General features: G+C 42.5%; 1 protein-coding gene across 1 annotated transcript in view; it reads left to right on the forward strand.

The window, feature by feature from the left end:
- Positions 1 to 20,281, forward strand: part of LOC126251686 (sialin-like) — a 109,101-nt gene that overhangs the window by 65,051 nt on the left and 23,769 nt on the right. The window contains exons 5-8 of the mRNA XM_049952273.1: positions 744 to 958; positions 7,833 to 7,985; positions 15,708 to 15,840; positions 19,385 to 19,626. Of these exons, the coding sequence (XP_049808230.1) occupies positions 744 to 958; positions 7,833 to 7,985; positions 15,708 to 15,840; positions 19,385 to 19,626 (743 nt within the window). The remainder of the gene's footprint in view (positions 1 to 743; positions 959 to 7,832; positions 7,986 to 15,707; positions 15,841 to 19,384; positions 19,627 to 20,281) is intronic.

A 20,281-nucleotide genomic window follows, 5' to 3' on the forward strand; every position in this document is an offset into this window, starting at 1 on the left:
CTGAACAGCTCATTGACTGGAAATGATAATGTTGGGCTACTTGGAGTCTTTAGTTCCCACAAATATGTCACCGAGTCTAATTGTTCGTGACTGGTTTGAAGGACATTGTGGACAATTCGAGCGAATCATCTGGTCATTTACATCGCGCGACACGAAGCCATCGAACATTTATGGGACGTTATCGAAAGGTTAGTTCGTACACAAAACCCTGCTCCGGCAACACTTTCGCAATAATGGACTGCTGTAGAGGCAACATGGCTCAGTATTTCTTCAGGGACTTCCAACGACTTGTTGGGACAATACTACGTCGAGTTCCTGCACTTTCCCGGCAAAAAGAGATCCGACATATTAGGAAGTATCCCATGACTTTTGTCACATCTCTGTAATATTTGCTTTCACTGCTCACAACATAACATCTTTTATTAATAATATTTCCATTTACTTATTTGTCCATTACTGTATCACCTATAGTAATAGACTGCGAGTTATTCGCACAGGAACTAGTGCTCTATACTACAGAAATGGTTAGCTATGCGTTCATGTGAATGTGTTCATATCTGTAAGCACGGCGCGTGCTCGTGTGTGTGTGTGTGTGTGTGTGTGTGTGTGTGTGTGTGTGCAGAGTGAAAATCTCATTTAGGTACAAATCCTGTATAATAATTTGTCTACCTATTTACTGTTTCCACAGATGTCTTCATCATCCACTGAACACAAATGACACCGTGACACTTATTCGGTTGCAGGTATGTTCGTTGGGCCGTTGGTGTCGATGGCTTCGACAGGCGCCATGTGTGAGACGGCGGCGGGGTGGCCCCTGGCCTTCTACGTGATCGGCGGCGCCGGTGTGCTTTGGTGCCTGCCATGGTTCCTGATGATTACCGACACGCCAGCGAAACACCCACGCATAGACCCAACAGAGCGTCGCTACATCGAAGCTACTATCAAGTCGAGTGCCAAGGTAACGCCTCACAGCTCTTCTCCCGTCCAAACTGAATCGGTAGCTCTTACCAGAGTGTCAACTGAAATGTTTCATCAAAGAATAAAATTGTTTCCCTAAACGATGTCAGTTAGTTAGTCAGTTACATGTTTCATATACCATTTGCATGATTCGTTTATCGAAATGATGTCGAATGAGTCAGTTTACAGGATATGTTTACCTGACTAATTTAAACATACAGTAAATGTCCCACTCATGCAACTACGCTTAAAAATTAGTTTTTTTTCACAGGCTACCAGTTTTAAAATTTTCGTCCGCGGAATACAGGGCGTTGTCCAGAAGACATTATTTTAGGTTGGATTGAAAAATTGCTTTTCTACGTGTCACGTACTTTGTTACTGGGCAAATGATCAAAAATTTTTATTTCTTCACATTGAATTCTTTCTGAACCATAGATAGATTTAGTAATGGGTAATAAAGGTCATTTTTCCTCTAATATTGTAAGTATGAACATTACTATTCTTCTCAAATTGTGATGGATTATATAAGAAGAATTTCGTTAGCGAATGTAGATATTGTGATGAAGTACCACCCCGAAGAGTTACCTACAAGATAGCAGCGGGTAAACACCAAAAACCGTTCTTCCTGCTCGCTTTTCTGTTGTCAACACTTTCTTCCTAAGTGACGAATTACCTCAGAAAGTTCTTCGAGAAGACATTATTGAGCCTAAATAGGCAAAATTTGTTGGGAGGTTGATTCGTTAAGATTAAGACGAAAGCGAGACGGTGTACCAGATGAGTTATCAGATTCGAGAATTACCATAAGGCTCAGCTGACATGAGTAGAGCAGGTGTTTGATTCCAAAACAGGAATACAATTTTTCAAATTATCAGGAAACACAGTTGCAATGTACATATCGCTACAGCATGAAAGATCTGTTCTGTAGCTTACGGCACAGCGATGTTCTACTCTGTCGAGGATTATTCCCACCAAGTGTGATGCAGAACTTCTGCGACGTACTGAACCGTCAAATTTTGAATGGAGTCGTGAAGTATGAATACATACCTCAGTCAACCATCTCTCATTAAAGACGGAAGTCCTGGTTCTAGTGCCGGCGTAATACCCATACCATTGTATTTTACTTTCCGTGCAGTTTACAGTAGGTCACACTACATGGATTAGGTTAGGTGGCTAATGAAATATGTGATCAAATTTTTGGACATATCGAGTCTTACTAAGACTACGATTACCATTAAACCTAGAGCTTAGTTAAGCGTGTCGCAGTTTTATGTAAACTGATAATCCTCGATTTCAGACTACAATTGGTTGTGTAATAAAGACTGTTTCCTCTGAACAGCAGAGCGATACAATGATATTAAAAAAAAAGAAACAACGAACTTTAAAATTATTAGACTCTGTATCTGACTAAACACTGTGTTACCTAAGTTTTTCGCATTTTTGAAGATGTAATAGTGCCTAGCGAGGAAAGTGCATTTCAGGTGATTTCCTATGAGAACCACAAATAAATTCCTTCTGAGTTGCTGATAAAATCACGCAAAATGCGACTCAGACTCTATTTTCTCTCTTGTTATCAGTTGTATACAAAGCTGTGAGGAGAAATAAAAATTGATTTCTTTTTATGGATATAGATTAACATATGCCCCAAATATCACGCTCAATGTTTTAACCTCAATCTATATAAATAAAAACGTAAGGGTTCGTTTGTTCAGAATCGTATATATCCGAAAGCTCTTCACCGAATGCTTTGAAATTTTGACGAAATGTTACATTCGGACAAGCACGAGTTTTTAAAAATCTATTTTTTTAAATATATGCAATATATGAATAAAATGTAATATATAAAAGGCAAACGCCTTTACCAATATATTGAAAAGTTCTTCACAGATTTATTTCAAACTTTACACAGGAATGTAATGAACATTCGGACGGACGTAGGCTATCATCGAAATAAGAAAACTAAGCCCAATATAAGTGATTCCAAAAACGCATATTTTCTGAGATCAGTAAAAAAGGACCCGGAAATGCATACGTTCTGCGATAAACACGTGTTCACTGGTGGTATTCAAACTGGTGTCCATTCATGACAATGCACCGCTCTGCCCTACGGCATAAAGAATGATGCACCCTTTGAAATATACCCGGTTGTTGTTGTGCCTGCTGGCACGCATTGAAGACGCGACCCTGTAGTGTACGCACATCGTTGACTGGCGTGATTTATGCCAATTCCTTCAAGTAACCCCATAACCAAAAGTCAAGAGGATTGTCCATACGTTGATTGAGAATCAGTGTTGATGACCTATTTCCTGAATTGCGTGGGGATTTACATCTGCCCACACACGCTGTTTATGGTAATACACAAAACCATCTCATATGAACCGTGCCTCATCAGTAAATAAAATCTTCGATATGAACTGTGGATCTACGACACACTTCTGCAACAGCCATTGACAGAACCACCGTCTGCCTTGCTGATCCTGTGGCGTTAGGGCCTGAACTCGCTTTAGATGGTATGGATACAGCAACTGTTCACGAAATACCCCCTAAGTAAAAGAATGAGACACACCTTCTGTTGCTATCAATGGTCGTTCACTGGTCCCAGTGATTTCTTCCACCAAACGTAGCACACACTCCTCCATGTCAGACTGTGCGGGGCGCCTTCCACTGCTCGTCTTCCGAGATGCAAGGGTACCTGTGCCCCTCAGATGCTGGAAAAGTCTGCCGTATAGCTTATCAGAGGGCACTCAGCGCTTTGGATACTTTTCAGCGTAGAGGGCGCCGGCTACGTCCAATTGCTAAACAATAGCAATATATCATATCCGCCATTTCACTTGTCGAAAGAGTAAATATAAATGTACTACACCATTTGTACGTTCAAACAGGGCAATAACAGTTAACACATAAGTGACTCCATGTTTGGAAGGAGGTAAAACAGCGCGTACCCAGTGTTGACAGTTAGCCGGCCGAAGTGGCCGCGCGGTTCTGGCGCTGCAGTCTGGAACCGCGAGACCGCTACGGTCGCAGGTTCGAATCCTGCTTCGGGCATGGATGTGTGTGATGTCCTTAGGTTAGTTAGGTTTAACTAGTTCTAAGTTCTAGGGGACTAATGACCTCAGCAGTTGAGTCCCATAGTGCTCAGAGCCATTTGAACCATTTGAAGTGTTGACAGTACTGTACAATAAGGCACACAAACATGACGAAAACTTACGTAGTCTACAACACCATCCGAGCCACACACTTGCCTGCAGCCCACCTAATGGTAGGTCGAGTACTGTAACACATCATACGAGGGGCACTCCAAAAGAAATGCACACTATTTTTATAAAAATACAGTTTTCATTCTGCAAGTGTGAAAGTTTTACAGTGTGTAGATACATCCTTCCCGCTTGTTTTCAAACTTAGTTCAACCTCTTCCCGTGAGTGGAGCCGTCACAGCATGTCTTCAAGATGGCTGCTACACTTGACGTTCGTCAGAAGCAACGTGCTGTCATAGAATTCCTGTGCTGTGAAAACGAGAAAGTGGGAAACATCCACAAGAGGTTGAAAAAGGTGTATGGAGATGCTGCTGTCAATCGCAGTACAGTTAGTCGGTGGGCAAGCAGGTTATGTGATGAAAGCGGGCACGGCAATATTGAGGACTGTCCTCGCAGCGGCAGGCCTCGTACTGCACACACTCCAGACAATGTGCAGAGAGTTAACGAATTGGTGGCTGCTGACAGACGCATCACAGTGAACGAATTGTCACGCTACGTTGGGGTGGGGGAAGGAAGTGTTTGCAGAATACTGAAAGTGTTGGCGTTAAAAAAGGTTTGTGCCAGGTGGTTTCCCAGGATGTTGACAGTGGCTCACAAAGAAACAAGAAAAACGGTATGCAGCGACCTTTGGAACAGTACGAGAATGGTGCAGATGAATTCGTTGGAAGAATTGTGACAGGTGATGAAACATGGCTCCATCATTTTTCACCAGAGACGAGGAGGCCATCAATGGAGCGGCATCATGCGAATTAACCTATAAAATTTTTTACCGTGCGGGTATACAGTCGCTGGTTGCAAGATGGCGTAAGGCAGTTGAGAGGGATGAAAAGTATGTGGACAAATAAAAATATTTTTCCTAAAGGCTGTATCTACACACTGTGAAACTTTCAAACATGCAGAATAAAAGAAGGATTTAAAAAAAAGTGCGCATTTCTTTTAGAGTTACTCTCGTAATACCGTGCCGACACGTTTGACGGAGCGCCAGTGCAACGATTGTGCCAATATCCGCAACCAAGCGTCTTGCCGCCCTTCCTATAAACACATGTTTACCTCGGAAAGTATGCGTTTCCGGACCCATGTTTATGAGACTCACTTTTCTCGTTTCGGTGAGTACTGCCGTCTCTCAGAATATTCGATACTTCTTTTTCTTAGCACCCTGTATATGTAATATATTGGGTGTTTCCGTAAGAGCGCGCAAAAATGTTATAGGACGTAGAGAATGCGCCACTGAACAATTTGAGATAGGGAACCTGGGGTCGGAGAAGACAGCTTAAGGAGATACGGAAGTAAACTTGTCTAATGCTTTTTCTAGCCTTACTGTTCTCCAACGTACTTACGATTAAGATGCGTACAAGTTTACACATACTGTGCTGTTTGTTTACATGTACGTTGTTTATTTCCTGCAAGGAAACAAGGAGAACGAGCCTGATTACCAGGCAGTTATGAAGCAGGTTTTGTTTACTTTTCTTGTCGATATGGTGGCTGTGTTGAATCGTATTTACATTGTCTCATGATAGACCTCGCTATGAATCAACGACAGACCCATTCATTACTCAGTGGTATTCAGAGACATACAGCACAGTACGATGGAGCAGTATTTCTTGGTCGCTGGATTGGAATGGGAGGTTCTGTTCCATGTCTTGAGGTCACCTGACCTGAATCCCCTTAATTATTTCCGAAGAAGAGACCCCAGTGGATACGGAGATGGAATTAGTTGCCAGAATTGTAGCACCTGTGATGCGATTCGAAACACAAAGGGAAATTTCTCAGGGTGCGTCAGAATATTGTTCACAGGTGTCATACTTGCATTGAGGTTGATGGCCGTCAGTTTCAGCGCATTTTGTAAGATTCCGTACAAAACGTACGTTCATTGTGTCAAGGATGGTATTTGCAGTTAATAAACGTAAATAAGAAAGTACACAGTAATGTGATTTTATACTTATTATCTCTTTAAGCTGGCTCTCCGACCACAGGTTCTCTTTCTCAAATTGTTCAGTGGAGCATACTCTATATCCTGTTAAATTTTTGCACGTTTTTACGGAAACATCCTATATATATGAAATTGCGACAACAGTAATCAAGTCTAAAGGTCAGAGAATGGGTGGAAGAGGAGATGGACAAAGGTGTGGGAGGAAATGGGCATAGAAAGCGGAAAGGAGGAGAGAGAGGGCAGGAGGAGATGAAGAGTGGGGGCAGGAGATGATGGAAAGAGAGAGGAGGCAGGAGGAGATGGAGAGTGGGGGCAGGAGATGATGGAAAGAGAGAGGAGGCGGGAGGAGATGGAGAAGATTGTCAGAGGGAGAGGAGGAGGACGTGATAGACAGAGAGGGGGAAGGAAGATGAGGAGATAGACAAAGAGAGGAGGAAAAGAGATGGACAGAAACAGGGGGAGAAGGAGATAAGGATATATGTATATACAATCCCATTCATATTTGTTTTTGATCTAAACAGACTGAGTCACAGCAACACATGATCTGGAACAGTAAATGATAATAACAGGGCAGCTTGTAAGAAAAGCATTTTTTTTTCCAGAGTAGTCAGAAGTAAAAGAATGTACCCGACCCAGTCGGGAATCGAACCCGGGCCGTCAGGTATAACATTCACCACTCAGCTACCAGGGGGCGGACAAGAGGATATGAAATGCAGAGAGACAATATGAATGATAGGATTAATAATAGCCGTAGGGCATGAAAGGGAGGCAATAGTAGAGATTGGGATGAGACAGGATGAAGCCTGTACAGTCTAAATGTAAACAATAATGGAAAATAAAGAAAGATTAGAAAAGAAGATAAAATTCAGAGAAAAGAAATAAAAACTCTTAGGTTGGCTGAAATGGCAAAGGACTTGGAAGGCAAATTAAAGAGGGTCTTCAAAAGAGCAAAAAAAGAGTTTAAATAAATGTAAAAGAGGGGTAATGGAATCTACTTGAATATAGTCTGCTGTTGCTGATGGAGTTAGATCAGGAAAGACAAAAGTGGCGGAGAAGTTTTGATATTAGGGCAGCAGAACGGCTGATCACGGCAGAGAGAAAGAGGATATGGAAATGGAAATGCCGTGTGGCTAGGGCCTCCCGCCGGGTAGACCGTTCGCCTGGTGCAAGTCGTTTGAGTTGGCGCCACTTCGCGACTTGCGTGTCGATGGGGATGAAATGACGATGATAAGGACAACACAATACCCAGTCCCTGAGATGAGAAAATCTCCGACCCAACGGGAATCGAACCCGGGCCGTCAGGTATAACATTCATCACTCAGCTACCAGGGGGCGGACAAGAGGATATGAAATGCAGAGAGACAATAACAAGAAAAGTTTTTTCGAAAATGAAACATATGTTAACATAAAATATAGATGGTTAGTGCAATTGGTAGCGCATTATTGCACGAAAGAAACTCGTATTAGAACACCGGTCCAACACCCAATTTAAACTCATCAGATATATTCATTTGCTTTAATATTCACTGCGTCATATTTTAACCAAGCAATTTCTTGCTGGGGTGGTGACTCAGTTTGAGTAGATAATGCGCATTGCTTGTTCCTCTCCATCCTGTTCGCAAATGCTCCTTGATTTCGGAAGTGGAATATCGCCTCGAGGACTGAATATCGTTTTCTTGTGGCTGGTTGTGCAGAAGAACGTGCCAGTGCCCTGGAAGAGCATTCTGACGTCACCGGCTCTGTGGGCGCTCGTGTCGCTCATGATCACCTTCGACTGGACGTTCTACCTGCTGCTCACCTCACTGCCGCTTTACATCGCCAACGTCTTGTACTTCGATACACGAAGTGTGAGTATGCAAGGGTTGCACTTCAAAAAAGCCTAGCAAACATTGCCGGTGGCTGCATAGATTAGTCTACAGTTTTAGGCTAAGGTAGTACATGGTGTCCCAGAAATGTTGCAACAAACTTCGAGGGCTTATAGAGCGTGCCTTGAGGAACAAATCGAGGATAGGAAACCGTGACCAGAAACGTCATAGAACGACGCCACAGAGCGATGTTAATAGGCGACGGCGCATGTCACTAGGACACCCGTCCGGCAGCAAACGTGGCGTCACACGCTGACGAACGGTAGACGGAACGTCTCGCAATGTTTTTTGTTATTCAGTGATCGCGACTGATTGCCACGATTGCCAGTGGAGGAGATGAAGCCAGCTGATGCGTAGACAGGCCTGGTCTATTGAATGATATTCTCTGTTGCCTCGTTGGATGACGGGTTTGGACACGGGTTGCCGGATGCAGTTTATTTTTCTACTGGATACCGAAAAACACTGGAGATTTTAGAGGGTTCCAGGAGAAAAATAAACTGCAGCTGGAAACCTGTGAGGCAACGGTTTTGCCGCAGTGGATACACCGGTTCCCGTGAGATCACCGAAGTTAAGCGCTGTTGGGCGTGACCGGCGCTTGGGTGGGTGACCATCCAGCCGCCATAGGCTGTTGCCATTTTTCGGGTTGCACTCAGTCTCGTGATGCCAATTGAGGAGCTACTCGACCGAATAGTAGCGGCTTCGGTCAAGAATACCATCTACGACCGGGAGAGGTATTTGCTGACCCCACGCCCCTCCTATCCGCATCCTTCCCGCAGGATGACACGGCGGTCGGATGGTGCCGGTAGGCCACTCGTGGCCTGAAGACGGAGTGTGGAAACCCGTGACTAAAACGATCATCCACCGAGGCAATCGAGCTCGCATTCAAAGGAGACCAGGCTTGCCTAGGCTGCACCTATGTCGGTCTTCACCATTGGCGATCGTGGCAAGCGCTCACAACATTGCGGACAGTCAGCTTACAAAGTCACGGTTGCTGCTGAAGGGGTAGTCTAGTGGCAAGCGCCGGAGCCCGCAACTTCGACGCTCTACAGTGTCTTTGGATGACGTGTTCGGACTCGGATTCCCGTCCTCAATTTACTCCCCGAGACAGGCTACAATCCCTCGAAGTTAGTCGTAACACACGTGGGACACACTGAATATTACACTAACTTGCCATCGATTTTCGAACCTCACCATAAATAGTAAATACTTCATATTTTAGATTTTTAAGTACAACACTCATAGTTATCATTAGTGTTTTAGGTCCACTGCAATAATATTTGTTCTTCCTCATCTTCTTATTCAAGAAGTAAGCTATTTTCTGGTTTTGATTACAGAGGAAGTTATTGGAAGCACTGGTATTCCAATTTTTCTGCTGCTGTTAGATTTATATGATGATATTTTTATCAGCATTCATCCTTCTCTTTCTATTTTAAAAAGTTCAGTTATCTCCAAATATCGTAATTTTTAAATCTTTTCAGTCTTTCGGAGCCTTGCACGGATCCCAGGAATCACACTTCTGATCTCTATACCTTACTGAGATATTTAGAATTTGTCACCCATGTCCCTGAACAAAGCAGCCATAGCTATCGATTCATAAAATTTCGTTCTTCTTTCTTTCATCGTTTACCTAGATAAATCTTTTTAGATTATTCTACTTATAACCTGGTACTCAATTGGTGATCGTTATCATGATAGATGTCATAAGTTATGTCACTGCCAAGTAGTTGGAAGCGAGACGTTTACTCAGTAGGCCTATTACCTCGAAATATTTCTTGTTCCGACCGGATATTTACCTCCAAATGCCATTTTCGTCCTCTTTTGTGCAGAGATCTTTTTTTGTTATATTCTGAGCTGATCTGCTGCACTTAAATCACAGATCTCTGAGTGCCATCCTTAGCGCTCTGAATAATGACTTGATGTGTTGCAAATAGCATTTTATTTAAATGCACTGTTTCGCTGATATTAATTAATGGCCTTTCTCTGAGTTGCCGTTCTCTAACTATATCGCCATCGTAAACATTAAAAATTGTAGTGGATAAGCTGCAGCCATGACATATTCCTTGATCTTTAGGCAGCATATGTTCTGTTTTCATCATTATTTGTGTGCGACGGTACGAGCTTTCTATGACTTCCAGAAGATGGAGTGGATGTTCTCATTTAGTCATGACGTCCCACGGGAAGAGCGTTTTAATTCTATCCAAGTTCTTTTTGCAGTAAATGGAAGAGAGGTGTTTCTCAGGGCTACATACCCTTCTACTTTCAGACAGCATTTTCGGAGAAAATACGTTATCTGTTCAGGACAGAATTTTCTTAAGCCTTGCTTCTTCGTTAAGCAACAGTCTGATGTACAACGTAATATTTAATTAATTATTTGTACATATGGTTTATATGAGTTATTTAATAGTAGACTGGAATACTCTTTCAAATTCTGAAGGTGGCAGGGGTAAAATACAGGGAGTGAAAGGCTATTTACAATTTGTACAGAAACCAGATGGCAGTTATAAGAGTCGGTTATAAGAGTCGAGGGGCATGAAAGGGAAACAGTGGTTGGGAAGGGAGTGAGGCAGGGTTGTAGCCTCTCCCCGATATTATTCAATCTCTATATTGAGCAAGCAGTGAAAGCAACAAAAGAAAAATTCAGAGTAGGTATTAAAATCCATGGAGAAGAAACAAAAATTTGAGGTTCGCCGATGACATTGTAATTCTGTCACACACAGCAAAGGACTAGGAAGAGCAGTTGAACGGAATGGATAGTGTCTTGAAAGGAGGATATAAGATGAACATCAACAAAAGCAAAACGAGGATGATGGAATGTAGTCGAATTAAGTCGGGTGATGCTGAGGGAATTAGATTAGGAAATGAGACACTTAAAGTAGTAAAGGAGTTTTGCTATTTGGGGAGCAAAATAAGTAATGGTGGTCGAAGTAGAGAGGATATAAAATGTAGACTGGCAATGGCAAGGAAAGCGTTTCTGAAGAGAAATTTGTTAACATCGAGTATAGATGTAAGTGTCAGGAAGTCGTTTCTGAAAGTATTTGTATGGAGTGTAGCCATGTATGGAAGTGAAACATCGACGATAACTAGTTTGGACAAGAAGAGAATAGCAGCTTTCGAAATGTGGTGCTACAGAAGAATGCTGAAGATTAGATGGGTAGATCACATAACTATAGAGGAAGTACTGAACAGAATTGGAGAGAATAGAAATTTATGGCACAGCTCGACTAGAAGAAGGGATCTGTTGGTAGGACATGTTCTGAGGCATCAAGGGATCACCAATTTAGTATTGGAGGGAAGCGTAGAGGGTAAAAATCTTAGAGGGAGACCAAGAGATGAATACACTAAGCAGATTCAGAAGGATGTAGGTTGCAGTAGGTTCTGGGAGATGAAGAAGCTTGCACAGGATAGTGGCATGGAGAGCTGCATCAAACCAGTCTCAGGACTGAAGACCATAACAACAACTATAACCTTTTATAAAACAAATATCATTAGAGTTCTTCTAGAGTCACAGTTACTAAATGAAATAATTAGACCTATTCACGGCCTTAAGAGGACATACTAGAGAAACATTTGCCCGGTGCTGCATACAGGTGCAATCCAGTTAGATGCCGATTTATGAGAAGCTCAGAAATGCAAGAGAGATAGTACAACACGCATCGTGTGTGGTAGTTCTTCATTTATGTAGCGGAGTGCCCTGCTAATCAACACAAACATCAAGAAAAAGATAGGCTTTTATACCTAAAGAAGAAACACAAGCTACTACGTCAGTAACAGTTTTTTTACTTATCACTCTATAATGGTACCTGCCGTTACAAAGTAACTCGTCAGTCTAGGAGCTAGATATGCTCGTTTCGAAGGAGCAAGAATTAGTACATGAATCGAGGCTGGTTGGTTGGGTTTGGGGAGAGGACCAAACGGCAAGGTCGTCGGTCCCACCGGATTAGGGAAGGATGGGGATGGAAATCGGCCGAGCCCTTTCAGAGGAACCATCCGGGAATTTGCCTGAAGCGATTTAGCGAAATTACGGAAAACCTAAATCAGGATGTCTGGACTCGGGTTCGGACCGTCGTCCTCCCGAATGCGAGTCCAGTGTGTTAACCACTGCGCCACCTCGTTCGGTAATAGAGTTATTATACAGGTTCCGTCCTTACGTACTGTAATGTAATTGGAGAACATCACACTGGACACGCATTCAGAGGACGACGTTTGAAACCCACATCCAGCCATCCAGATTTCGGTTTTTCTGTGATTTCCACAAATCGCTCCAGACAAAGGCCAGGATGGTTCCTTTGAAAGGGCACTGCCGATTTCCTTCCACATACCTGACACAATCCGAACTTGTGCTCCGTTTCTAATGACCTCCCTGTCGACGGAATGTTAATCCCAATCTTCTTTCCTTCCTTCAACTGATGTCACTAGGTTTTTTGTATGACTGTTGGCTAACGGTCCCCAATTGCCTTATAAAACACGAATTCGTCCTAAGGATGACTGACGAAGAATTCGTTAGTGAACGAATGTATAGAACTGGTAACACACCAAATTAATTTCTGGAGTGCGTAATGGTACCAGTGCCAAAGGAAACCTCAGCCAACAGATGTGAACAGTAGCACACAGTGAAAAATATCTCCCATGTACCTAAAATATTAATGAACATTATGTTAAGCAGAGACTCGGTGGAGGCTATTTTGGATTTGGAAGGGGCAAAGGAACAAGGGAACCAAATATTTGCCTTTACAATAGTAATATAAAAAAGATCAAAGAAAGAATCCCTATATAGTTTCTGGTCAACTTGAGAAAACTTTGGATAGCCTCGACTAGACTCAGCTTTTCAAGATATTGAAAGACGCTAGAATAATATATAAAAATTCGGTGTTTTATCTGGAGTCTCTGAAGAGAAGGAAGTGCACTGCTGAGATGCGAACAACAAAAAGATAGACGAAAATCAGAAGAGGAATGAGGCAGAAATATTTGCCGTCACCCGCATTAATTTAAACAAATACTGAATAAGTGGAAATTTAGTAGCAACTGTAGTAAAAGTTCGCGATCGGAAAATAGATATGTCACATTTCGCAGACTATACCGCTGTCCTGGGAGAAAGTTAGCATCAGCTGCAACAACTGATCACTCAGATAGATACAAAACTTTCGTGATGTAATTCCAAATTAAATAAGACCAAAAGTAAATAAGGAAAATAAAAATCACAGCACAGAAATGTTAGGGTAATAGGCAGCCAGAAAATATAGAGGAATTCAACTACTTGGAAAGCGAAATAACATCTGATGGTAGAAGCAAACAGGAAATTAATAGTATACAACCAACAAAATTAGCTTTCGATAAGAACACAAAATGATTTGCTTCAAAAAAGTATTGTAACTGAAACAAGAATGAATCTGGTAAAGAAGTCTGTATGGCACATAATAGTTCACGGAAACGACATGTGCCGAGAAAAAGCAGCACGAAAGAAAGGAATTATTGCATTTGAGCTGTGGTGTTGTCGGAGATCGTTAAAAATATTATGGGTTGACAGTATAACGAATGAAGAAGATTTGGTACGATTGAGAGAAAAGCTGATGTATGGGAGGTGTCAATTAGAAGGAGGGTTGCAGTGATACTTTGTCATGAAAGACTGCTATAGACAATTAGAATGGAAGAATAGCTAACAGTGTCCCAAGCTGAAATACGAAGGGCGTTTAAGAAGTAATGAAGCACATTTTTTTTTCTGAAAGCAAGCTATTTTTATTCAGGATTACAGTACACTATGTTACTCCCCACGCTTTTGACTACAATACCCTATTTTTAAGCATAAGTTCCTTTCAATGCGACGGCTTTACGGCAGCTTATAGGGAGACCCTGTGTAAAGGCACTGTACCACTCTCTTGGTCTACGTCGGAGCCAGGGTCTTGCTGCCCCATTACCCGCGTACTGCTTCCCTCAGTGACAGCTCTCAGGCTGGAACGCACCTCCGCCACAGACGCCATTTTGAAGGCTACGTACACCAAGGCCACCTATCGGAACTTCATGAAACTATAGGAGCTCAAGCGGGAATATTCCACGATGGCCGAGAAAACGTGTGTTGTGTTACTTATCGAACACCCCTCGTACATTAGTAACAGAATAAAGGGAAAAAAAGCTTGCAGAAGCTACACCGAGCGGAGGAGTCTAGCTTAAAATTGAACATGTTGGAAAATGTTTACTGCATATAAAACTACGGATTGAACACAGAGGAAGGAAAAGAAGGGGAAAGAGAAGAAGAAGAAGAAGAAGAAGAAGAACAAACCTATTAATTTCTTTAGGTAGGGGACCAAAGCCTTTATAAATTGTTTAAGTGAGATCATCTCCGCTCCTGGTTGTTTATATTTTATTATGTATTGATGCAGTTTCGCCCTTATCCCTTTTTCAAGTGCAGTCATTCTGAGTCTCGTATCCTCACACGAGCGACCAGGAGTGCTTTCATGTACTTCGTTAGTGATTGAGCCTATTGCTTCTCCCGAATTTATAAATTGGTATGTAATGCGACGTAATTTGTGTCATTTGTAAGTTATATTTATAATATGGAATTGCAAAAATTGATTGTCATGAAAATGACATAATTCCGAAATTACAATAGCACATAAGATAAAATACAGAATTGTAAGCGAACGTGGCCTCGCTCTAACAAGGCTAGGTACGTTTGTCTTTGTAAATTGAATATTAATGCAACTTAGTAAGCTTCTGCATTTAAGAAAGCCTGTCATTTCTTAAACAGAAATGACGGTTGGTTTTTAAATCTGGAGTCGGTCATACGAGAAAAAAATTGCGATCCCAAAAGGCTACGTACAAAATCCTCTTTCTTACAAGTTACTCGTGACGTCATCCAAGAAAAATAAACATTTTCCAAGTTTCAGCCTTAATCGCTCATGTCAATCATATCAACATACTCTGTACTTTTGTTACCTCACGGCAATATAAAATGTACTGTATGAGAAAAACTGATCTAGAATCCACTTGCGCAGTACATTCGTAGATGTAGACGTATGAAAGTTACAAACAGGTAATATCTCTATAGCACAGAGGCACACGGTATTCGCTTTTACGACTATGTAACTATTTCCTGCGTCACTAACTGTTAAAAAAAGTAAAAAAAAAATTTTTTTCCCGCGAAATGCTCAAATTTAAAAGAACAGTATAGTCAAAATCAAGTGAAATAGTAAGTACTCAATTTTTTTAGTGTGTGCTATGTAGGACCAGGAATAAACGGTAAGCTGGTTACGGTTACACTCAAACAATTGAACCTCAGTAACCTTGACAAGCAGACCAAAAGTTGGTGTTAACTTTTTATTCGTAGTGTTCAGTACTATCATCTGTCAACTAAGAGCAGTCAATATGGAAGATATTTTGGAAAACTTTTAGAGAAAGATACCTAATGACTACTGTACTATACGTGACAAATTTACTGAGGTGTGTTTTGTGTCAAGTAAGAAATGTAGGACAAGAAACAGCAATTACTAAAAGTATTAGACAATAAACCATATGCCAGAAGTAACATTGCAGCTGTATAATTTTGGAAACAAATGTTATACAGTATACACTGTATCTAGAGACATACTAGATTTCTATCGTTGAGACGACAATGCACACAGCAATTAGAAAATTAATTACTGTAGTTTTAGAACGCTGGATCTCTAAGAGACTTCAGAGTAACCTGCAATACGCTTGCATACTGTGCAGAATGGACTCATCTCTGCCATTCCTCAAATCACTGGCAGCGTCGGAGTTCTGTTCAGTGGCTGGCTTATCGACTACGTCCTCCGAAAAGGGTACATATCCAAGATCAACGGTCTTCGTATAGCAAACGGATTAGGTAAGTCACTTTGATGTTGCATTCAGTTTAATGATTTTCATGCGTCTACTTACTCAGTTTTTCTTCACACTAGCCGTACCTTGTGGACTGAGCATCTAAAACGTACTTTCAGTCTTCTTTCCTCCTTCTTCCTGACGTTATTCTATGTCTTCACAGGGTCGGTATATTAATCTGGATTTTGCGATGTTAGTGTTAGAGGTTGGTTGTATGACCTTTCTGTCATCACGCAGGACGTGTGTGTCAAGCCGATATTCGCCTAGTCGGACGTGGGAAACTGTCTAAAAACCACACCCAAGCTGCCCGACACACCGGCCCTCGTCATTAACCAGCCGGGCGTGTTCGATTCGGGGTCGGATCTGCCTAGTTGCGGTCTAGTTGCATTTACAGATTTGCACCTGATGGCCAAAATTGGTACTTTTTTGCCAGGATAAATCGGTTCCTCTTTACCGCATTAGAATATCTTCCAAGTTTCGCTGCTACACGATAATTACAGCCTGCACTGGACGCTTGAGGATAGTTGCACTTGCTGGACTAGCACTTCAGAAAAAAATATATAGCGCTTAAGGCCCTAGAGAAGGCACGATTTGTCGGTCCCGGTATCCGGATGCGACGTCAGGCTGGATTTACACTCGCAATGACTTACTGGACCTCAGGGAGCGCCAACAGGAATGTGGAAACGAATTGCGTAATGTCTCGGAAGGGACAGTGAACGAGAGGCAAAGATGTTACTCTCTCCCCGACCTACCATTGGCAGTGATTATGGGGCTGAGATTCTTCTGAGGTACCGACAGTAGCGCTGGTCAACAGAACCAACCAACTTGGTCGGTAGCTACAATTTTACAGTTCACCCGATACCCGGATCCTTCGTTATTTAATTGGCCGAACAAAACATACATCACTAGTCGAGTCCCATACATTGTGGCCGAATACGTGTCAGTAAAATCAAGCTTTTTTGCAGGGGCCTTTAGCAACAGCCTTAGGGCGGTTTCCTGAACGAACCTTCACCACAGAGTATGCAAGTTTTTGTCAAACTTGCTTGCAGATTTCGAAAGGTACAGTCAGAAATGAAGCTCGAAGGGTGAGTGGGTATTGGATCCATCGTGGATACCTCTGTCCCTATGAACATTACCGCAAGGTCCGGTTCCGCTTCGGTACACAGTTTTAGTGTGGAGCAAAATTTCAAAACTAGCCCACTGCAGAATGGAAACTATATTCTAGTTTTCCTAGAAGGTTATTCACAAATCAGTTTTATGCAGTCTTCAATGTTTGATGAAACAAAGTGTAAGCAGACCGATACATTATGTAATCAAAAGTATCCGGACACCTGGCTGAAAATGACTTACAAGTGGCCGGCCGGTGTGGCCCACCGGTTCTAGGCGCTACAGTCTGGAACCGCGCCACCGCTACGGTCGCAGGTTCGAATCCTGCCTTGGGCATGGATGTGTGTGATGTCCTTAGGTTAGTTAGGTTTAACTAGTTCTAAGTTCTAGGGGACTGATGACCTCAGAAGTTAAGTCCCATAGTGCTCAGAGCCATATGAACCATTTTTTTTAATCTTTTTTTTTTACTTACAAGTTCATGGCGCCCTCCATCGGTAGTGCTGGAATTCAATATAGTGTTACCCCACCCGTAGCCTTTATGACAGCTTCCACTCTCGCAGGCATACGTTCAATCAGGTGTTTGGGGAATGGCAGCCCATTCTTCAAGGAGTGCTGCACTGAGAAGAGGTATCGATGTCGGTAGGTGACACCTGGCACGAAGTCGACGTTCCAAAAAATCCCAGACTTGTTCTATAGGATTCAGGTCAGGACTCTGTGCAGGCCAGTCCGTTACAGGGATGTTATTGTCGTGTAACCACTCCACCACAGGCCATGCGTTATGAACAGATGCTCGATCGTGTTGAAAGACGCAGTCGCCATCTCCGAATTTCTGTTCAACAATGGGAAGCAAGATGGTACTTAAAACGTTAATGTAGGTCTGCGCTATGATAGTGCCACGCAAAACAACAAGTGGTGCAAGCCCTCTCCATGAAAAACACGACCACATCATAACACTGCCTCCTCCGAATTTTACTGTTGGCACTACACACGCTGGCAGATGACGTTTATCCGGCATTCGCCATACCCACACCCTGCCATCGGATCGCCACATTGTGTACCGCGATTCGTCACTCCACTGTTCAATCGTCCAATGTATACGCTCCTTCCAGCAAGCGAGGCGTCGTTTGGCGTTTACCGGCGTGATGTGTGGCTTTTGAGCAGCCGCTCGATCATGAAATCCAAGTCTTCTCAACTCCCGCACAACCGTCAAAGTACTTGCAGTGGATCCTGATGCAGTTTGGAATTCCTGTGCGGTGGTCTGTATGGATGTCTGTCTATTACACATTACGGCCCTCCTCAACTGTCGGCGGTCGCTGTCAGTCAACAGTCGAGTTCGGCCTGTACGCTTTTGTGCTGTACGTTGCATGGGGGCTTAATTAAATAAAATGCAAATAATTTTAATTTTAGTCGCTGTTTGTCCGATTACGAAGTCTCGTAACCGGTTGGCCCTGAGTAGTATTAGTACGCAATCTGACTGCATAGAATAACAATAAAGAATGAAAGGAAATTTCCGTTAAAACAATTGATTAATTAAGTCCCCAGCAACTATAAAAGCTACGAAACAACAAAGCACAAGTGTAACTGTTCTGTGTGTGGAAGTGTGGTTCAACGTACACATCTGGCACGGTTCTTCCTCAATACAAGATGCTTTAAACGCCATTTACAATGGAGTAATTAAAAGAAAACCAGAAATACTATGATTGCACATAGAAACCAGAATTACACTCTAATACATGAACACAAGCCAGATGCTTTGTTGATTGAACCTGTGACCAAGAGGCATTGTTATTTAGGAAATTTGAAATACAATTTTTTTTATTACCTCATATATATTGACGAGAAATACACTCTGGTCATTACAACATCCCCAATCGAACAGCATCGGCTGTCTAGCCCATCAGAACAACTGCACACGACATGCTCACAACTAGTACTGTTATCGACATCCTCTCAACAAGCACTGACCACAGCAACCTCAGAACTACTACTGCCCACAGCAACTTCTGAACAAGCACTGCCAGTGGAGGCGGCGGAATAAAACTCTTTGGCGCAATCTCTGGTGCTGTGACTCAGTGTAGCCACCTTTCAACGTGTCCTTTCGCGTTTCGACTTCACTACCACGTCAGAAACAGTGGATGTAGGGATATTTGGCAGTGTGGAAGTCTCGCGCACAGACGTGTGACACAAATGACACCCAATCAACTGACGACGTTCGAAGTCTTGAGTTCCGAGGAGGGCCCCATTCTGCTCTCTCACGGTGTCTAACGAGTACTGAGGTCGCTGATATGGAGGTGGCAGCACAATGCACCTAATATGGAAAACGTATGTTTTTGTGGATGTCTGGGTACTTTTGGTCACATAGCGTATACACTGATAGAGACCTGTCACATTTCACCCTTGTGAGTGAGCCGGGAGCCAGGCGTGACTGCCGTGTTGACGCACAGGCACGCTGGTGCCCGCGGCGACGCTTCTGGTGGTGTCGGCGGTCGGCTGCAACACGGGCGTCATCATCGCGCTGCTCGCCATCAACGGCTTCTGCATCTCCACCAACGGCGCCGGCCCCTCCATGAGCATGTCGGCCATCGCGCCCAACTACGCGGGGACCATCGTCGGGATCGTCAACATGTTCGCCAACTTAACGGGAATCGCAGTACCGTACGTCGTCGGCGCCTTCACCAGCGCCAATGTAAGTTGCTCGGTCTCCAGAGTCTTAATGCAAGTGGTTATAAGTTAGCTGTGTATTCCTATTTATCGAGTATGAATAAAATTAATAAAGTAGTAGATGTCAAACTCGTAAAAAATTCATATAAATACAAAAATGTAGTACAATTTTGGTAAACAGTTTTGGAAACCGTGATCATTAGAGTATTATATTTTAACTAAATTTCAGTCTTGATCACAACACTTATGTCTCAATAACATAAGTGACCGGTTTCGGTTATATTTATATAACCATCTTCAGACATGTGAATTAATTTTAGTAAATACTAGAGACCAATCTTAAAATAAAATGAAAAGTGTCTAATGACGACAAAATTTTAAGACGATTCTGCAACATCCATCAAAGATGCAATTGTGATGTAAGCGACTCGGTATAATCGATATATACCACAGCTCCAAGGACTTTTACATCTTTGATTTAACTGACACTGTAATAGTATTAAGGTTTCCCATAGAGGGCACAGCTATTACACATCGCAGTGTACCGTTTTTATCTAAAATATAAATAAGTTTTACACATACTAACTATCTGTTAATCAGACATTTTAAATGAATCAATTTTATGTTATTAGAGTATTTCGTACTTGTATACTTTGACGATAGCGTCATACTATGAACGC

The sequence above is a fragment of the Schistocerca nitens genome, chromosome 4 (genome assembly GCF_023898315.1).
Source record: "Schistocerca nitens isolate TAMUIC-IGC-003100 chromosome 4, iqSchNite1.1, whole genome shotgun sequence".
NCBI classification, from domain to species: Eukaryota; Metazoa; Arthropoda; class Insecta; order Orthoptera; family Acrididae; genus Schistocerca; species Schistocerca nitens.